Here is a 17,132-nt window from a genome sequence, read left to right as displayed (position 1 = left end):
TCATGCCTCATATTGCAGCATTTCTTTGTTGCAGAGCTGCAGTCAAAGCTTCTAGAGCTGAAGATCTTTTTGACTCAGATTTGCAATAGCCACACAACTTTAGCAGGCACAAAAATCTTCCTAATGGGAGTCATTTGAATTCCGGCGAAACTGTCCCCACAGCTTTTAAACAGGTTGAGATGAAGCCTGAACAAAAGGGCCCAGAAAACTCTCTTTGAAGAGAGTCTAATTACTGACAAAAGCACCTGGACCCGTGCCAGGTCTCATAGATCGCCTAACAGCTCTGGGTTAATAGGCTCTATTGAACATTAAAAACACGGGTCTATCTTCTACCTCCATGCCTTCTACTGTCTTCTCTTTTTGTCTCTAGCTGTTCTGTTGAGACTCTCCTGTGTTTTTATTTAGCTAGTTGACAGAAACATTGAACTTCATCATTTGTTTGCTTGTGGTTGAGGCTCATAATTGCTGTGGAAGAGTGGTAGTAGCAGCTGTGACATGAGAAAGCTTTAGCTTAAATCTGAACATCTGATCTGTGCTGTGCTTGGTGTTATGTTCCCTTATGGTAATGATGCTTCATTTGAGGTTTCTGTGCTGCCTCAGAGGGATGGTGCTGAGTTTGTAGAACAAAAAAGGACAATTCCGTGGGTGGGCTAAATCATACGTACAGGAAAAGGGGCGTGTGTGGGTGAATATGTATGTATATATGAATTTTTTTATAGTGCTTCTCCACTGGATTAGCACACTTTATAGACACAGTGTTCCATTTTCAAAAGCTCATTTATTATACCAAAGCTTTTTGTCAACATGTTGGTTCTTTGTACCGTCACTAACTGGGGTAGAAAAATTTTAGAAAACTCAGAAAATGGAAATGTTTTCTATAAAATTCCTAAAAATGTGCTCCCTATACATAATAACTTGAATATGTTTTTTTTTTTTTCCCGTCATTCTCCAGTTAAGTTTAACTTTTATATCACAGCTGTACATCTTGAAGAATAGTCACAATATCATCTAATACTAAACGCTGCTGGCAAACAATGTGAAGTTGCTGTAGGGGAGATATATCTGTGAGTACAATAATGTATACCCTCCCAAATGAGATGAGCAGAAGTAATCACTGTTTTTGTATACAGCTTTCATTAAGTTATTTTCCCCAGGGCTTATTGATTTAGAAATCCCAATGTGTACAACATTTCTCCCAGGCTGCTAATGCGTGCCATTATTTCCTTGTGATTAAAGCAGAGTCTTGTCTTTGCTGTGTTTTAATTGACATTTTCAAGAATGGTGTGTGACGTTAAGCTGTCTGGCTACACAAATGAGATGGAAATAGCTGGAGATGTATGCATAAAGAGAATGCAGTGACTGAAGCTACTGTACTGAAGATGATTTTCATGTTAACTGAAAGCATGTGAGCTGTGATTAAGCAGTCAGGTCAGTCTTTTATTGAACAGGATGTTAAAGCCAGACCATGTTTTCTGAAGCTTAAAAGGGAAATTCTGGTGTTTTTTTTTTTTTTTTGTTTTGTTTTTTTTTTTAATCCGGGCCATATTTTGACAAATTTAAGGGTCTAAATGTGCAATAAGTTAGTTTCCCAATGCCTTTCTTTAAGAGTCAGCAATGAAAGGAGCTTCTAATCTTAAAAGATTCCTCTTTGCAACTATAACACTGCGATTGTTATTCTTGGTGTCTGTAAAATTTCTGATAACGATGCCTCCTCTCTCCAGACTTGCATGTCCAGCTGTGCTGCAGCTGGTCACCTCAGCAAGATTTCAAAATGGGATTTCCATATTTGATTTCAGAAAATGAATTTTCCTCCTAACACAAACGTCTCTATAGAGATCCTGTTGACCATTTGTGTTTTTACACAGTGACGATCATTTGTTTTGCATTCAGAGCACAACTGGTGGGAGGAAGTATAAGCTTGGGCTAGCTCGCAGTCAGTTCATATCAGAAAGTTTTAGACTGTCTGGATGCCTTCTACAATTATTTCAATATTTAGCTACAGAAAACAAGTTTGCTTATAGTAAAAACCTACCCCTGAGCTATGGGATAAGGTTTCCTGATCTGTACTCTCTGTCGGCTCAGCGGGTCAAGGATCCAAAGGCAGCCAAAGTTGCAGTGGTCAGACATGTTCAAGAAAATCTGAAAATCTCTCAGTACATCTAAGTTTGTATAATTTGCAACCATGCCAAGCATATTAAATACTGAGATTTGTCAGATGTATGTATATTTATTCATTCATTTATTTATTTATTTATTAAATTATGGACTACCATAATGCTCAGTCAGTGGTAAGGACATAAAGCCAGTTAATCACTAAAGCCATGTTTCCATCAGGTGGTCCAGTTTGATTGACTACGGTTTGGTATGGTTCAGTACGCTAAACCTGCATTTGCACAGACACCTGTCGCCTCACTTGGTGGCTGGACTGTCGAGGCTATGCGTGTGATGTGATGTCAGGGGGAGCAGAAGTCCCTGCTGCTCCAGTAGCTGAGTTGAAGAAAGTTTGTACTGGTGACAGAAATCAGTAGGGAGTAAACAGAAAGCAACTTTATTTCAGCTGGAAACTGATTAATCTTGAGAGTACAGATGATAAAATATGTTTATAGAAATGTTTGAAGTCATACTAGTATGTCAGTAAAGGCACAAGATGAAACTGGGCAGTTAAAGTAGATACAAAGAACAATTGTTTAGTGGTGAATATAATCTGATCTCAACTCTATACTCCTTCCTAAGTTAACTCCTTAAATTTCAGCAGATCAACCACACCGTAAAATAATGTCCAAGATGACAAGGCGCTTAATAACAACAGATGTTTAATAACTAGTCATGTCATGTCAAGTTCATCTGTATTTATCACAAATTGTATAAAGTATATAAACATGACTGCAGTTTGTTTAAATAGTGATGTTATCTCTGTGAATGTTTTATGAAGTGAACATATCCGATGCTTTAACAGTTTATACAACATTATTTAAAAATTGAGAGTTATATCTTGAGGATTTGTCACATTAAGGATAAAGAAAAGGTTTATCTGGTGTTAAAATCAAACAAGATTGAGAAATCCTGGGTGTATTGATCTCATTTTGAAATAGTCTACAGCCCAAGTTTTGCAAATGGATTTAACCACCACATAGTGAATTTTTCACAGGTTACCTGTAGTAAAGATGATAAATCACTACAATACAGAGAATTGGCTGATCCAAAGCTTCATCTTGGCAAAACGTCATCACCCCTGATGAACTAGGCTCTGCTTCGTGCACGTGAAATCAGGTCTACATAAACATCAGGAAACCTGATTAATAACCACATATCAATGTCCACAGTCCAGGAAACTGTATAGATCTCTAACGAGTCCAAATATCTCTAATTTAAGCAGATATGAGTCCGTTTTCCTCCTGTTTTCACCCACTCCTCATAGAGCGGACTGTCGGGTTATTTATCTGTTTATTTTTTCGGATGGATAGCTTGGCACTCCTACAGAAGTGTGCCAAAAAAGTGGGACGTTATGAGTCAGTTATTTGGGACCCTTTCAGTTTTTGACAAAAGAACACAAATAAACACACACCATGTCATATCAAACTGACCAAAATGACCTATAAGACCCGCTGCTACATACACAACCATTAACATCTGATCCAAAGGGGTTTTTCAGTAACAGTACTCTGTAAATGAAGGTCGTTTTTGTTTTCCAGCTGCTTCTTTCTGTTTCTCTCCACTTGCTTCCACTGTTTCTGTGAACACTACATGCAAACACAACTTCAGTAACATAATGGTGCTGTCCTACCCTAAACTGGTCTATATGGATCCTTTCTGACAATTGTCATGTACTTTTTAAAACAATCTGATGCATATAGAATAAAAATAAACCTTTTTAGTGGGCCTATTTTCTGATGATATCTGGAAAAGTCCAAAACTTCGTTGTATCTTTAAGCCCCCAAAATATGCAAACAGTGCCCAGATTGAAAGCCAGAATTCCCCTTTACAAGACAATAGCTGTTCCTGTGAAAAATGAAATTAGTGTGAATTACTGATAATAACACAACAGCAGAATATAGAACAACATTTACAATAACACTTTAATGGCATCTATCCTTTGATTAAATCTGTTTCTTTAATGTCATGCAATCACAACCAAATTTTCGAGGCAAATTGTCGGCCTACATACACCCTTACTGATTTCACACGTTGAGGTTAAGCATGCGTCTGTTTAGATTTTTTTATCATCTCTCCATCATTTCCTCTGCAGCTGAAGTGTGAAGAGAAGCTGCCACTGTCAGGAAAGGCATGCACAAGACTCATACCATGTTGATGTTTTTATATATAGGGTACCATACCAAGGGACATACACTACAGCTCACACTATGCTCCACAGTGATAATGAGATCGTTGAAGATGCAGGTTTACTTCAATGCATGCTACTTTAGCTACGTGATGCATAAACGGGCAGCTGCCCTTAACATAATGTTATATATAACTTCCTGCATTGCCCCAGATAACAAATAATGCATAAGCATTGCTTTTTTTCATCTTTAGCATCCTGTGATGTTTTTGTCAGCATGGCAACAGAGACTTTCACACCACGTATGTGTGAAAACAAGACAAGTTTCTCACAGGATTTTATGATAATGAAATGGATGTGGGGAAATCACATGCACACACTTGTGACGCAAGTGAAAAGAGTTTTTCTTTCCTGACAGGAGAGATCCTTATCAGTAAGTGCTGCCCTTTTGTTTAGAAAATATAGAACACCAGTATCACAGCCAAACTTAAATACTGCCCATCTGTGGTTAAACCACTAACTAGATTTTGTATTGAAATGTTCAAACCTCTCATTAAATTGTGGTAGAAATAATAAACAGTCATTGATCAAGAGGAGATACGCTGCACATTTGAGCAGCCAATGTGGTGCAATTTATTTAAGATTCCATCACACATTATAGAGTTAGGAAACAGAAATGTAGATCTTGTTTTTCTAATAAACATACACATTGCAACGGGGTGTATTGACTAGATTTATCACTCTGTTGCTGTCTGCAGGAGAATTTAGCAGAATAAAATACAGACACAGTTAGAGATGGATGTTTATTTTCTCAGCGTTGATAGATAAGATTTCATTTTTCTTCTTCATGTCCACAGACTGATGGCATCAGCAAAAAGTAAAAAATTATTTTATATTTTATATTTATTTTATAGAGATAATCTTCTTGATATTCAGAGCATATACCATAATGAGATTGTCACATTCCCCCTTGGTTTGAAAACTGTTGGCCACTTTTTTGGTTATCTGCCTTTTTCCATCAGTAACAGACTGCCTACTTGTTATTTCCTGCCACAGCTCACAACTTTTTACCAAAAACTTTTGCTGACGCATCCATCTGTTTGTCAGCTGCGGTTCTTTTACTCATTGTGTCAAAGACCAGAAATGTTTCCCCTCTCTAAGTGGAAATTCTCAGACACACAACGCTGACCTCATCCTCCCAGTAAGAATCAGCTGGAAATGTCTTCCCCACTTAAAACTCACCCGTTAGAGAAAAACACAGACATGAACTCTCTGCTCCTCCAAGAGGAATTATTCCATAATGGCGTTTTGTTATGCTGGTGTTGAATTGGCATCGCTTCAGCGTTGCAGCTAATGTGACCTTCATTACTTCTTTCCTCTTTTTACTCTTGTGTCTCTGGTGATCTGCAGACAGAGAGAGAGGGAGAGAGTTGCGCTGTGATTCACTCGTCCTTCACATCAGGTGCTCCGTCCTTGCGGCAGGCAGCTCTCTGTCTTCTTTTACTGACATATTTAGTTTCTTTTCTGGTGCATTCAGCCTTTCTTGCTGTAAAGCGAGCACAATTCTGCAGAGGGAGTAAGATGCAGGTTTATTTTCTCTGTATGCAATCTGCCACTGTAAACATTTTCTGCAGGAGCTCACACACATCAGGAAAGGGGGCTGCAGACTGGGTAACTGTTGTGTTGTGAGATTTGTACTGAAAATGTACCTCTAATGCTGGTATGCTTTTTTTTGTTTATTTTTAGATTACCTGTGTTAGCACATGAGTTTCTCACAAGGTTGTCAATAGTTTTGATGCTTCACTACTTTTTGATATCACATGGAGAGCTTTCACAATACCTGATTTTAAAATTGGATTTGATTGTAGTAAAAATAAAGCAATATCAATGCCTGTGCCTAAACCACAGCAGTTAAAAATAGGAGCTGGTAAACCAGCTTACATTAAAAGTTCTAAGTGAACTCCTACACAGTGTCCATATGGCATGGTGTTATGCGCTTTTCTGATCAAATGGCTGTAGTCTGTTTAAGTTTTGCTCCTCTTAGGTACAGCGATCATGTCAATTACGGAGATTGTTTTTTCAAAACCCACAAACATTAAAAAATATTTTAAGAGTAGAAGTATTAAAGATTCTGAAAACCACCACATGTTTTGAAATATTACAGTCTCTTTCTGTTATTTTAATGGTCCACTAGGACTGAAAAGATAACTTAAGATCTCAGGTCATATTTCCAAAGAGGAAGTATTATGAAAACCCACTTTTTGTTCTTAGCACATATGCTATATTTAGGTATTTAGAGCTGTGGTACTCAACTGGTGGGTCCAGACCCAGAGGTGCATCGGGATGGTGTTTCCAGTGGGTCATCAATGTGCTCCTAGGGAAAATATGGCAAAATGTCTATGATGTACAGAAGCTCTAAGTGGACATACAGTACACTTGTACATTTCATTTAAGATATTAAGATTTGAACTTCTTTATCTCCTTTCTACCAGACATCAAAGCTGGTTTTTCCAAGTCCATGAGAAAATTCCTTGAAATGTTCCAGTAATAATGGTTTATCATTTGCTTGCATTTTTGATCACAAAAAATTGAGGATGTCCCTAAGCGTCTATTTCCGTATTCGACTAAACGCTCATTTACATTTCGTTTAACCAAAGCTACTGCAGCCTCTAATGGCGGGAGGTTCATTACAGTTTAAAAGAGCATTATAGACCAGGATTTCAAGCCCGTGTTCATAAAAAAATAATAGGTAATTCGTTTAACCGACTTGTAAATCCTGCGCCGGCTAATTTGAGAAACAAATTTAACCGTTTTACCGATTAACCGTGCGCATCCCTAAAAATAGGATATTACACTACATAAGTTTGCCTCTGATTTGTATGGGGATTTTTTCATGGCAACTAAACAGTAATCGATATCTTTAAATATTTACTGGTTTTTATCTTAAGTTCAGAAATCTGGCATTTTATTCAGTCGGCGCTTCTGTGGAGTTCATCACTGAGTCTCATTAGTGTGGACTCCTCGATACCCCGCTGCCTCTCATCTTATGCTGCTTCACATCATCCTGCTGGCAGTTCTGATCCCAAGTTATTCTTTTGACTCAGTGACCCTTCTGTCTTGCGCTTAATTATGTCTTGTTCTAAAGTGTTTCTCTTTACTGAGCATCACATACTTCTTTTGCTTTTATTGCTAATTTTCACTCATATTTGTACTCTTTGTTCAGGTGACTTGGGCGGAGCAACAGGTGTCAAAGCGGAGGAAAAAGAGGGACGTCTACGTGGAACCTTTGGATCCTAAATTCAGAGACCAGTGGTACCTGGTGAGTATGAAAGGAAATTTAATTTCTAAGAAAGCCTGTGTTTGTGTGTATGTCAGATATAAATCAACATACTTGTTAAGCGTTTTATACACCAGAAGTCAATACAGCTAATTAAATTTGAAGCTGTGTTGTTTCCTCTGCTGTCAAAAGACAAGCTGGTATGCCTCCAATAATTTACATCTTTGTGTGAGAGGTGGATGTGTGTCTTGTTTGCAGAAGACGCAGCGCAAGTGTGAGTCACTTCGATTCAAAAGGATTCAGCTCGAACAAAAGCAGACAGACATACAGGGAGCTTCTTTGATTTCTGAATCGCATCCTTTTTTTTGAACTGATGGTTGACTTAAATCTGCAGAGAGAAACAAAGAGAGAAAGTGGAGGTGATTCACCTTGAAGCGCTCTTGTTCTCCGTTGATTGATTTTTCAGGTTTGACTAGAAGAATGTCACTGACACATTGGCCTGTTAGAAGCAGCTGTAACAACCCAAGATTTTCCTCCTCAGCTTCACTCTTCCTTCAATTACTCGGAGGATGCTTCAGGCAGAAGAAGATTCATGCTGATGCAAAACAGACTTGCATCACCAGTAGTTCAAAATGTGTCTGCTTTGACGTAGGCTGGCTGACTTCCCTTGTTGGAGAAGTTAGCGTCACCTTGAAAGGCAAATGAGCAGATAAAAGCCTGCTGCCTGTTTTTATCAGTGTGACTTGATATAATACAATCTGACTTTAGCCACAGAAATCAAAGGTAGAGCACTGATCTTGTAGTGAAAGTGTGGCTGTGATGGATATAGATGTTGAAAGAGTTTGCATAAAGTGTAAAAATATATCACTGTTTTTAAAGTGCAGATGGTAATATTTTTTTGTCACTTAATTCAACATATGATCTCAAGAAGTTGTTTTGTCCATACAGTGTCAGAAATAGTTATTTATAACTATAAACTTGAGGATATTCCACTGATTGCTTAATTAGATCAGAAAGGTCAAAATCCCAAACATCTCAGAAGTTAAAAGGGTTTGTCTACAATCAGGTTTATCATAATTTCCAAATTGTTGCAGCTAGGATCTTTCTGTACGTATTTCAATAACATAACATGCAAAATAACAGTTTTATTGTATTTGTATTTACAAGGAAGCACAGCATGCATTGTGAACAGTCTTGCTGTAGCTTTAGTCATGTTTTTAAAGCAGTGCTGTGCCAGTATGAGAGTTAAACTTTAAAACAGAGATCGATTTCTATTTGAGTCTGCAGGTGGCCCGCGAGGTTGTGAGCTCATTAAACAACAAAAGATATAAAAAGGGGAGCAACACCTTTGCTATTCTCAGATCTTTTGCAGAGGTGGGATCAGCTGAGCTCTGAACTGAATATAAATGCCACCATTTTAACATTGGCAAAAAAGCTTAATAAAGCATGGCTTTGGATGAAGGTAGGTGCATTCATTGTCTGGTTATTTTACAACAGTGTAGCTTCTTAGCCTTTTTCTAAGCCAGTATGGCCTTTTTCCTGGCAGTAAAGTGTTTTTTCCTTCGTTATGTTGTTTTAGGGGAGAAATAATTAAAGATATGTTGTTATGCTTTTGATGCAGGGCTTATTCCTCAATGGGCAAAAAAGATTTGTTCATTTAGAGGGACAAAGATGAAGCAAAGGTTGCCAGGCTAGAGAAGTTTGCTGCCCCTCTCTCTCCTGGCAGAAAATGAGTGGAGGTCTCATTAAAGCCAAACCTGGCTGACCATACCAGAGTGTGGGTGGGTCCGTCTGCAGGGTGTCCTTCGAGGACAGATGCTAATGGTCAGCAGCTCCTGCTACAATAAATATTTTAGGATTTTTTTTTTTTATATCCATGAGTAATGATGAGATAGATTTTTCTCCCACTGATCAATCACAGATCATCAATCCTAGTTTTAAAGCAGAGATTTTAAGCAGAAGATCAAGCTTTTGGTCTGTAGAGAGAATTCTGACATTAAAAGTATAAAAAAAGGACTTATTTAAAGGGTGTTGTTCAAAATGACACTACCGAGCCATAAGCAAAAGGCTTTTTACAATCTGAATCAGCATTGCAGATCATAATTTTCAGTTTTAATTGATTTTCCTCCTGATGGTTGACGCATGAAAAATGTTACAGGAACAAATCTTTCCTTGTGACATAAGGTACATCTCCAAGTTTATGAAATGGATTACATGAAGCCATCAGACACATGAAATATGAAGGTGATAGCCTCTAAGTAAGGTAAGTTTTGAACAACATGAAAAACAAAAGTCAGGTTGAATGTCAAGAGCATATCAAAAAGCGAATCATTACTTGATGCTGCTGCTCTGCTTGATATTAATTAGAAATGCAACAAATGCACACATGCACTGATGCTTTCAGAATGGAGATACTCTTTGTGACCTTGCAGTACCTTTTCCCCTCTCAGTGAGAAACTTTTCACTACAAGAACGAATGAGTGAATTCAATAAGCAGCACACTTCTCCCTAATACTTCACCCTTCATCTAAATGTCTTCAGTGATTGCCTTCTTTTTTGGAGTAAGCCCTTCAGGATTTAGTTAAAAGCACAGTCCTGTCAGCTCTCAGGTGTCTTCCCCATAAATTAGATTCCATCTAAGTTATTTGCCTTCTCCATCCACAGTATAATGGAAACCACCGTGACCTGAATGCCAAAGCTGCATGGCAATTGGGCTACACAGGTAAAGGTGTGGTGGTGTCAATCCTGGATGATGGAATAGAGAAGAACCATCCAGACCTGAAGCAGAACTATGTGAGTATGAATCTTTAATAGCTTCTACATAAAACGCAACTGTTTCAGCTCTTTAAAGTCACAGCTAACACAATATAGTGTCTATAAAAAGTATTCATCCCCTTGGATGTTTTACCCTTTTAATGATTTTAGAAATCGATCATGGTCATAATGATTTGTCAAAATAAATCCAATTTAATGTTTAAATTAAAACAGATTTTTACAAAGTAATGTCAATTGAAAAAAAATATGTAAAATAAAATAAGTGACTGCATAAAAATTAACCCCCTGTAAAGTGACTAGCCTAATTCAACAGAGGTCCAGCCAACTGGTGCTAGTAGTCCGATATTTAGTGAAATGGGATCACCTTAGTGCAGTGAATGTGTCTCAAGTGATTGTAGTAGAAAAACACCAGTGTCTGGAAGGTCCAGTCCCTGGCTAATCAGTATTCCTGGCTCCTATTACACCATGAAGACAAAAGAAAACTCCAAGTAACTCAGAGAAAAAGTTATTGAGAATATAAGTCAGGGGATGCATACAAAAAATTTCTGTGGCTCTGAACACCCCCCAGAGTTCAGCTGAATCCATCTTCAAGAAATGGAAGGAATACTGGTCACATGTTTAAATCTCCCTAGATCAGGCTTAGCCAAGATGCTATGTTTGGTGGACACCAAACACTGCACATCGACACAATCACACCATCCCCAGTGTGATACAGCATCCAGCTATGGGAATGTCTCTCAGCAGCCGGCCCGGGAAGGCTTGGGTAAAAGGGGTAAAATGAATGTGGAAAAATAGGAAAATCCTGGAGGACAGCCTTTTTTAGTTTGCAAGAGCACTACGGCTTAGGAGAAGACAGGTGAATGTTCTGGAGTGGCTGAGTCAAAGCTCAGACCTCAATGCAATAGAGAATTTGTGGCTGGAGTTGAAAAGGACTGTTCATGCCTGATACCTGTACAACCTGACAGAGCTTGAGCAGTTTTGCAAAGAAGAATGAAGTAACATTGCAGTGTCAAGTTGTGCAAGTCTGATTGCAACCTATCCACACTGAGTTAGTGCTGTGATTGCAGCCAAAGGTGGATCTACTAAATATTGACCTAAAGGGGGTGAATATTTATGCACTCACTAATTTACATTTCACATTTTATTCAATCAAAATAACTTTGTAGAAATGTTCTTTTACTTTGCCATTTAAGATGTTTTTTGTATTTTTGTTGAAAAAAAAAAGCCAAATTATATTAACCATGACTGATTTATAAGATCAATAATAGAGTAAAAAAACAGTGTAATGTTTTGGTAATAATAATGGTGCCCTTAGAATATCAATATTTGGCACTAGAGATCAAAGAATCTTGCTACTTGCAGGAGAACAATATCCATATTTTCTCCCGTCCCTATTTTAAACAGAGAATAGGCTGTATTTGTATCTGACAATTTATTTACACACACAGTTAAGTTGAGCTACAGTTACAGCTTGATTAATCAATATACAAGCACCAACATGTTTACATGTAGTTTAAACATTCAGTTTTAGTCTAACAAACTCAACTGAATTTCTCCAACTTCGTGTTAACATACTGACTAGTGGCATATCTTTTTTCTCCCAGGACCCAGATGCAAGCTACGATGTGAACGATGGAGACCCAGATCCACAGCCTCGATACACACAGCTTAATGACAACAGGTAGAAACCTTCACTTACGCTTTTATTCCCACTCTTCTCTTTGCCCTCCAGACCGCCCTGTCACCACATGCTTGTGTTTTCTCAATAATGGCTGTGTGGAAGACATGTCAGGCTGAAATTACACGTGCTCATTAATTCTTGCCCCTCACTGTCTGATGGCTGACAGCTGATGTGTAAATAGGCCGGTGGCTGTTTATCACCCACTGCTTAGTCAAAAGGGCAACATTTATAGGAAACAAACTAATTAAAGGCCAGCGCCTGTGGGGTTTGTTTTGTCCAAGACATTTTAATTTTCTTCCATTTCATGTTTTTTGTTCTGTTCCAAAAATGCACAGTTACTACTCTAAAAACTTGTCCCTGATTTAAAGTTTGTGGATTTGTTTGAGCCTCCTAAGTCAGGCACCACTAGGGCATCTCTGAGTTGTGTAAATCTACACACAGATTAAGGTGCTATGTGAAAAAACAAGCTTTATTGCAGTGGCCTCTGCTGTTGACATTAGGAGCTGTTTATCTCCGCAGTGATGTCTCTCAGAGAATTGATTAAATTAAGTTCATCAGTGTTAATGAATTAGCAAATCTCTTGGCCCTTGTCTTCCTTCATTTAGACCACCTGCTTCCTTCTGACTTTAATTTCTGATCCTAATCTGCCGGTTGTGAGCCACTGGCTTGTCTGAGAGGCTTTTTTATTTTGAGGCTGACTGTGATTACTGGTGATAGGCACAGAAGATTAAAGTTAGGCATGGATGGAAATCAAACGTCCCCAGCAGAGACAGGGGCTAGGAGCGAGCACCATGAATATAAAGGCCTGAGGGAGGTGGTCAGAGCTGCAGAATGACCTTAACTTACCGTAACTATGCCAATATTGTATCAACTCTTTGAAGGCTTTGTGGAATATATCAAAGGTGGAGGCTAGTTGTAGTGGGTGTGTAATTGTTTCAAAGCTCAAAATAGTGTGCAAAAGAACACACAGCTATCAGTAAAGTTCCCCTAAACAAGGAATTGGTTCAAAGAATATGCCTTTGCTTTCTATTTCAGCCTGAACTGAGTGTTTTTAAGATTCTTTGCCAGTGCCTGTAACTGTTGTCACCAGCGCCATCAACAAAACCGTAAATGGAAAATTTCATGTAAAAGAATGTGGGAGAACATCCCTTTGGTGCAACTCTACAGATCCTCAATCTATGCCAAAGCACGCTTAAGCTCTTCTGGGGGCTCGCAGTGGCCCAGAGCCCAGCCAAGACACTCGCTATTGATGTTTCCTCGTTCTGGCTGCCCCTCTTTCCAACCCTCACTTACCTCAGCCCTTATCTCTTGCCACCCAGCTCTCTGTGTCTTCCTCGTGGCTGGATGAAATGTGATGGAGCATATTTGTGTGTCTGTGTTTGTGCGGTGTGTGTTTCCTTTGCTTTGCAGTGGGTTGGTGCAGATGCATGTGTAAACAACCTGTGGGCGAGCATGAAAATGTGCGAGGTTGTGTAGGACTGTATGTGTCTGTTCCCTGCAGAAAGCCTAACTCTGTTCACCTCCATAAAGCTGTCTTTCTTTCTCAGCATACAGGAGGCTGTGAGGATGGTTCCAGCAGCAATGTAACCATTCACCCACATGTTTATCTAAGACGCCATGAGACCGAGGTGTTCCTCTTTCCAGGATTTCCTCTGAGTCCTATCAGGATGCTTTCCAAATGTGCTTTTTCTGGATTAAACTTGGCAAAACTGGTACTTAGGCGTAAGGACAATACAGGACCAAATGGTTCTTGATTAAGGACACGGCTTATGCTCCATTTGATAGATTTACACTATTCAACATGTGCCACAAAAAATGCAAATTACCTTAATGATGCACTAATGCTTAAAGAAAACACATGAAAGAAAAAAAAAAAAAGAAATATTTGACGCACAGTGACAGATGAAGGGATCTATTTACCAGCAACAGCACCAATCCATACTGATCCCTTGCTAGACACTTTCTTCTTATTCCCCTCTGTAGCATCCTCCGTAAACACGGTCAGACCTTTTGTCCTAAAGGCCGCTCATTAGTGAACTGGCTTGAACCATTACCAGACTTAAGAACAAGCGAAGCAAAAACAGTTGTTCAGATTTACCTTTGAGGCTACGCACAGCCAAAAGACTAATGAACAGCAAACACTGCTATCTACAGCCTCTAGAGCCCCAGTGACTTTTTTTAGAAAGTAATTAAGCTAATGCAAGAGAGAGAAAGCAATTGAGTGAAAGATGGTGTGTACAAGACTCTGTATAAGGCTGTGAAGTGGAACTTTGAAAATAAAAAGATCAATACAATGATGGACCCAGGCTTAGGCTGGTAATGTGGCATTTCAGGCAAATGTCAAATGAGCCAATCTATCTATTGGGCCTCCAGGAGCAATGTGGGGAGAAAAATGTGGAAAACATGTCCTTTTTTTAGGCTGACTTGATGTTTGAACTGCCTATATGATTAGGCCTTACATGCCCCGCAAAGATATAATTAGCTGACTTTAGTCTCTACAGTAGTCATGTTGATTTTTTCCGTTCTCATCCCTTCCAAGTAGATCTTTTAGAAATAAAATCTGTCCAAAGATGAAATGAAGGAGGTCAGAAAGAAAAATAAAGGAAAATATTTGGTCTAATGCTACAGGATAATTTTACAGTTCTTGCAAGAGGTTTTTAGCAAGTTATGAAACAAATAAAAAATGATTACTAATAGATCTAAAGAAAAAAACTACCATCAACAACAAAAGACAGCAGGAGGATATTGTTTATTTTTCTATATTTGTATACATGTTTGAGGGCCTTTTGGACTTTATTTCATGGGACAGCTATTGAGATTCAGGATGTCATGCTCCAAATAGTGTCCAGGAAGACTGGGAGTTGATCCAGCAACTATGTGACAGAACTTTCGCACACAAACTGAAAGAGATGAAAATACTAAAACATTTTGAACTGATTATGTCAAAGTTTTTTTAAATAGTGGATATTACATTTTGATTAGACTCAAGTTAAAATGTGCAAGTTGCACTGTAATCCCAGATGAGTTAATTGAACTCAAAACAACGGAGGCAACTAATTGTGTAAAAACACTGTACCAGGGTTCCTGCAGATCCTTGAAGTCTCAAAAAGTCTTAAATCTGACTTTTGAAATTAAAGGCCATTAAAAGTCTTATTTTTACTAGTGAACTTAGTGTTACTTTGCTCTCGATCAGAACTTTTTGCACATGGCACACCTAAAATCAAGCCAAATCTTGAGGCATACAGTATCTTTACACAATGTACAATTAAATAACATATAGTTGTACAAATTACTAACACACACCTTCACTTTCATCAAGGCACACTACAAAATGGTATAGAATTTTCTCAGTTTAGGTCTTTAAAAGTGTTAAATTTCATTTTTAAAGCTGTGTTAGAACCCTGCTTACACTGTGGTAACTTTCCTACACTTAAAAATGTAGTGTAATTTGCCAACTCAAAACAACATGTTTAAGTGTTTTTCATTAAGCTCCATTTATTCTTCTTCATACACTGCAGTTTTCACTTATTACTATCCCATAGTTTAATCTCAAGACCAACGTAAGTGACAATAACAGATGAGTGCATTCTGCACCAGAGAGTCTTCTTCCATCATGTTCAGTAAACCATCAGTTGTGTATGTGGCTGCTCCACCAAGGGTGGGACTTCTCTGAGTCAGTAACTTCACTCGTGGTGCAAAAGTGTCTAATGACAAAGGTATTGTAGAAAAATTCTGCAGATAGAGGGATGATTTTTAAACATTGTGAGTATAATGACAAAAAAAATGTGATTGAGTACTGTTTGCTTAAAACTAAAATGTGTTCTACTGACTCAAAAAACAGAGTTGAAATAGCTATTCTGGATTTTTAAGTTAACTCATCTCATGTTTTTTATTTTTTGATTATTAACAACCTTCAACTCTTTGGCTTTACGGTGAATGTGGTGCCTGCTTGACTGACTAAGCCAAACCAGCAGCCCAGATATTTCTTAACAGAATACTACTTAAACCTTTACTGAATTCTAAACCTTATGTAGAAGATCCTTTTGTCCAAAGTTAAATTAATCTCAGTGCAATTACAAAATAAGCAGGGATCTAGGCAGGAAGCATGATAGTTAGTAGTGGAGACTGTTACTGCTGTGTTGGTGTGGCCAGGACACAAAATAAAAAATTCCCATGTCCTTCAATTCCCAAGCAAGCAGAGTTGTAAACAAAAATGAAGATTTTTTTTCAATTAGTTTAGATGAATGTAGGTAATAATTAGAAAATGACTTCAGGATAAATCAGCTTAAGATAACAAACAAAAAAGTCTAACAAAGAGATAACCAAACTAATCAGAGGCATCACTGTGGCATGGCTGGTAGAGATAAGAGAAAGATGGGGTTTGCCTTTGCTGTGGTGATATCCTCTAGTGCCTTAGATGGGGTAATACCTCTACCAATCAGCAGCAGGCACATAAACAGAAAAACAGCACCAGACACTTGGCACAGCCAATTTGGAGCAAACAATAGTATAACAAAATACATCATGGCCGAAATCATAACAAGACAAACCACTTTAAGTCTGGCTGGACACAGGTGCTGATAGGCGGATATCCTCTGGAGATATCTTTGATAAAGCACAGTCATTATGACTTGATCATAGTCACAGATGCCATTGTGGTGCTGGACTTGCTGTTCCCACAGTGATTTATTTTAGGGAGGAAGTTCCCAGTCTGCATTTCTGACTCTGTAGTTTTTGTTCTCATGGTTTAAGTTTTTTGCTACTTTTCCTTTTGGTCATCTTGTTATCAAATTTCTTCTCTGTTTCGCAAACTATAGGAGAACATTTCAGAACTTGTTGAGTCTTTCTGATTAGAAGTGGCACCAGGACTGAGCTGTGTTTTCCAGCACATGAAATCTTGCAGCATCAGTAGCAGATTTAATGAGCCAAAAAAAAAAAAGCGTCCTTTCTCCCTTTATCTTTTTGATGGCCTTGCAGGTTCTGGTAAACATTTTTCCAGTCATTCCACTGACACAGCTTAGAGACATGTCCATGACAATAGCATACCTCTTTGGCATGTCTCCAGAGACAGACAGTTAAGGTTTTTCACAGCGATAATGGCTCTTCCAGCTGTGGTTATG

At 38.4% G+C, this 17,132-nt stretch overlaps 1 protein-coding gene across 3 annotated transcripts in view; it reads left to right on the top strand.

Annotated features, from left to right (window-relative positions):
• Positions 1-17,132, top strand: part of furina (furin (paired basic amino acid cleaving enzyme) a) — a 137,610-nt gene that overhangs the window by 68,920 nt on the left and 51,558 nt on the right. For all 3 annotated transcript variants that reach the window (XM_041789334.1, XM_041789352.1, XM_041789343.1), the window contains 3 exons: positions 7,503-7,598; positions 10,221-10,349; positions 11,936-12,012. In XM_041789334.1, the coding sequence (XP_041645268.1) occupies positions 7,503-7,598; positions 10,221-10,349; positions 11,936-12,012 (302 nt within the window). The remainder of the gene's footprint in view (positions 1-7,502; positions 7,599-10,220; positions 10,350-11,935; positions 12,013-17,132) is intronic.

This window comes from Cheilinus undulatus, linkage group 1, assembly GCF_018320785.1.
Source record: "Cheilinus undulatus linkage group 1, ASM1832078v1, whole genome shotgun sequence".
NCBI classification, from domain to species: domain Eukaryota; kingdom Metazoa; phylum Chordata; class Actinopteri; order Labriformes; family Labridae; genus Cheilinus; species Cheilinus undulatus.
This window is presented reverse-complemented; position numbering and strand designations above follow the sequence as displayed.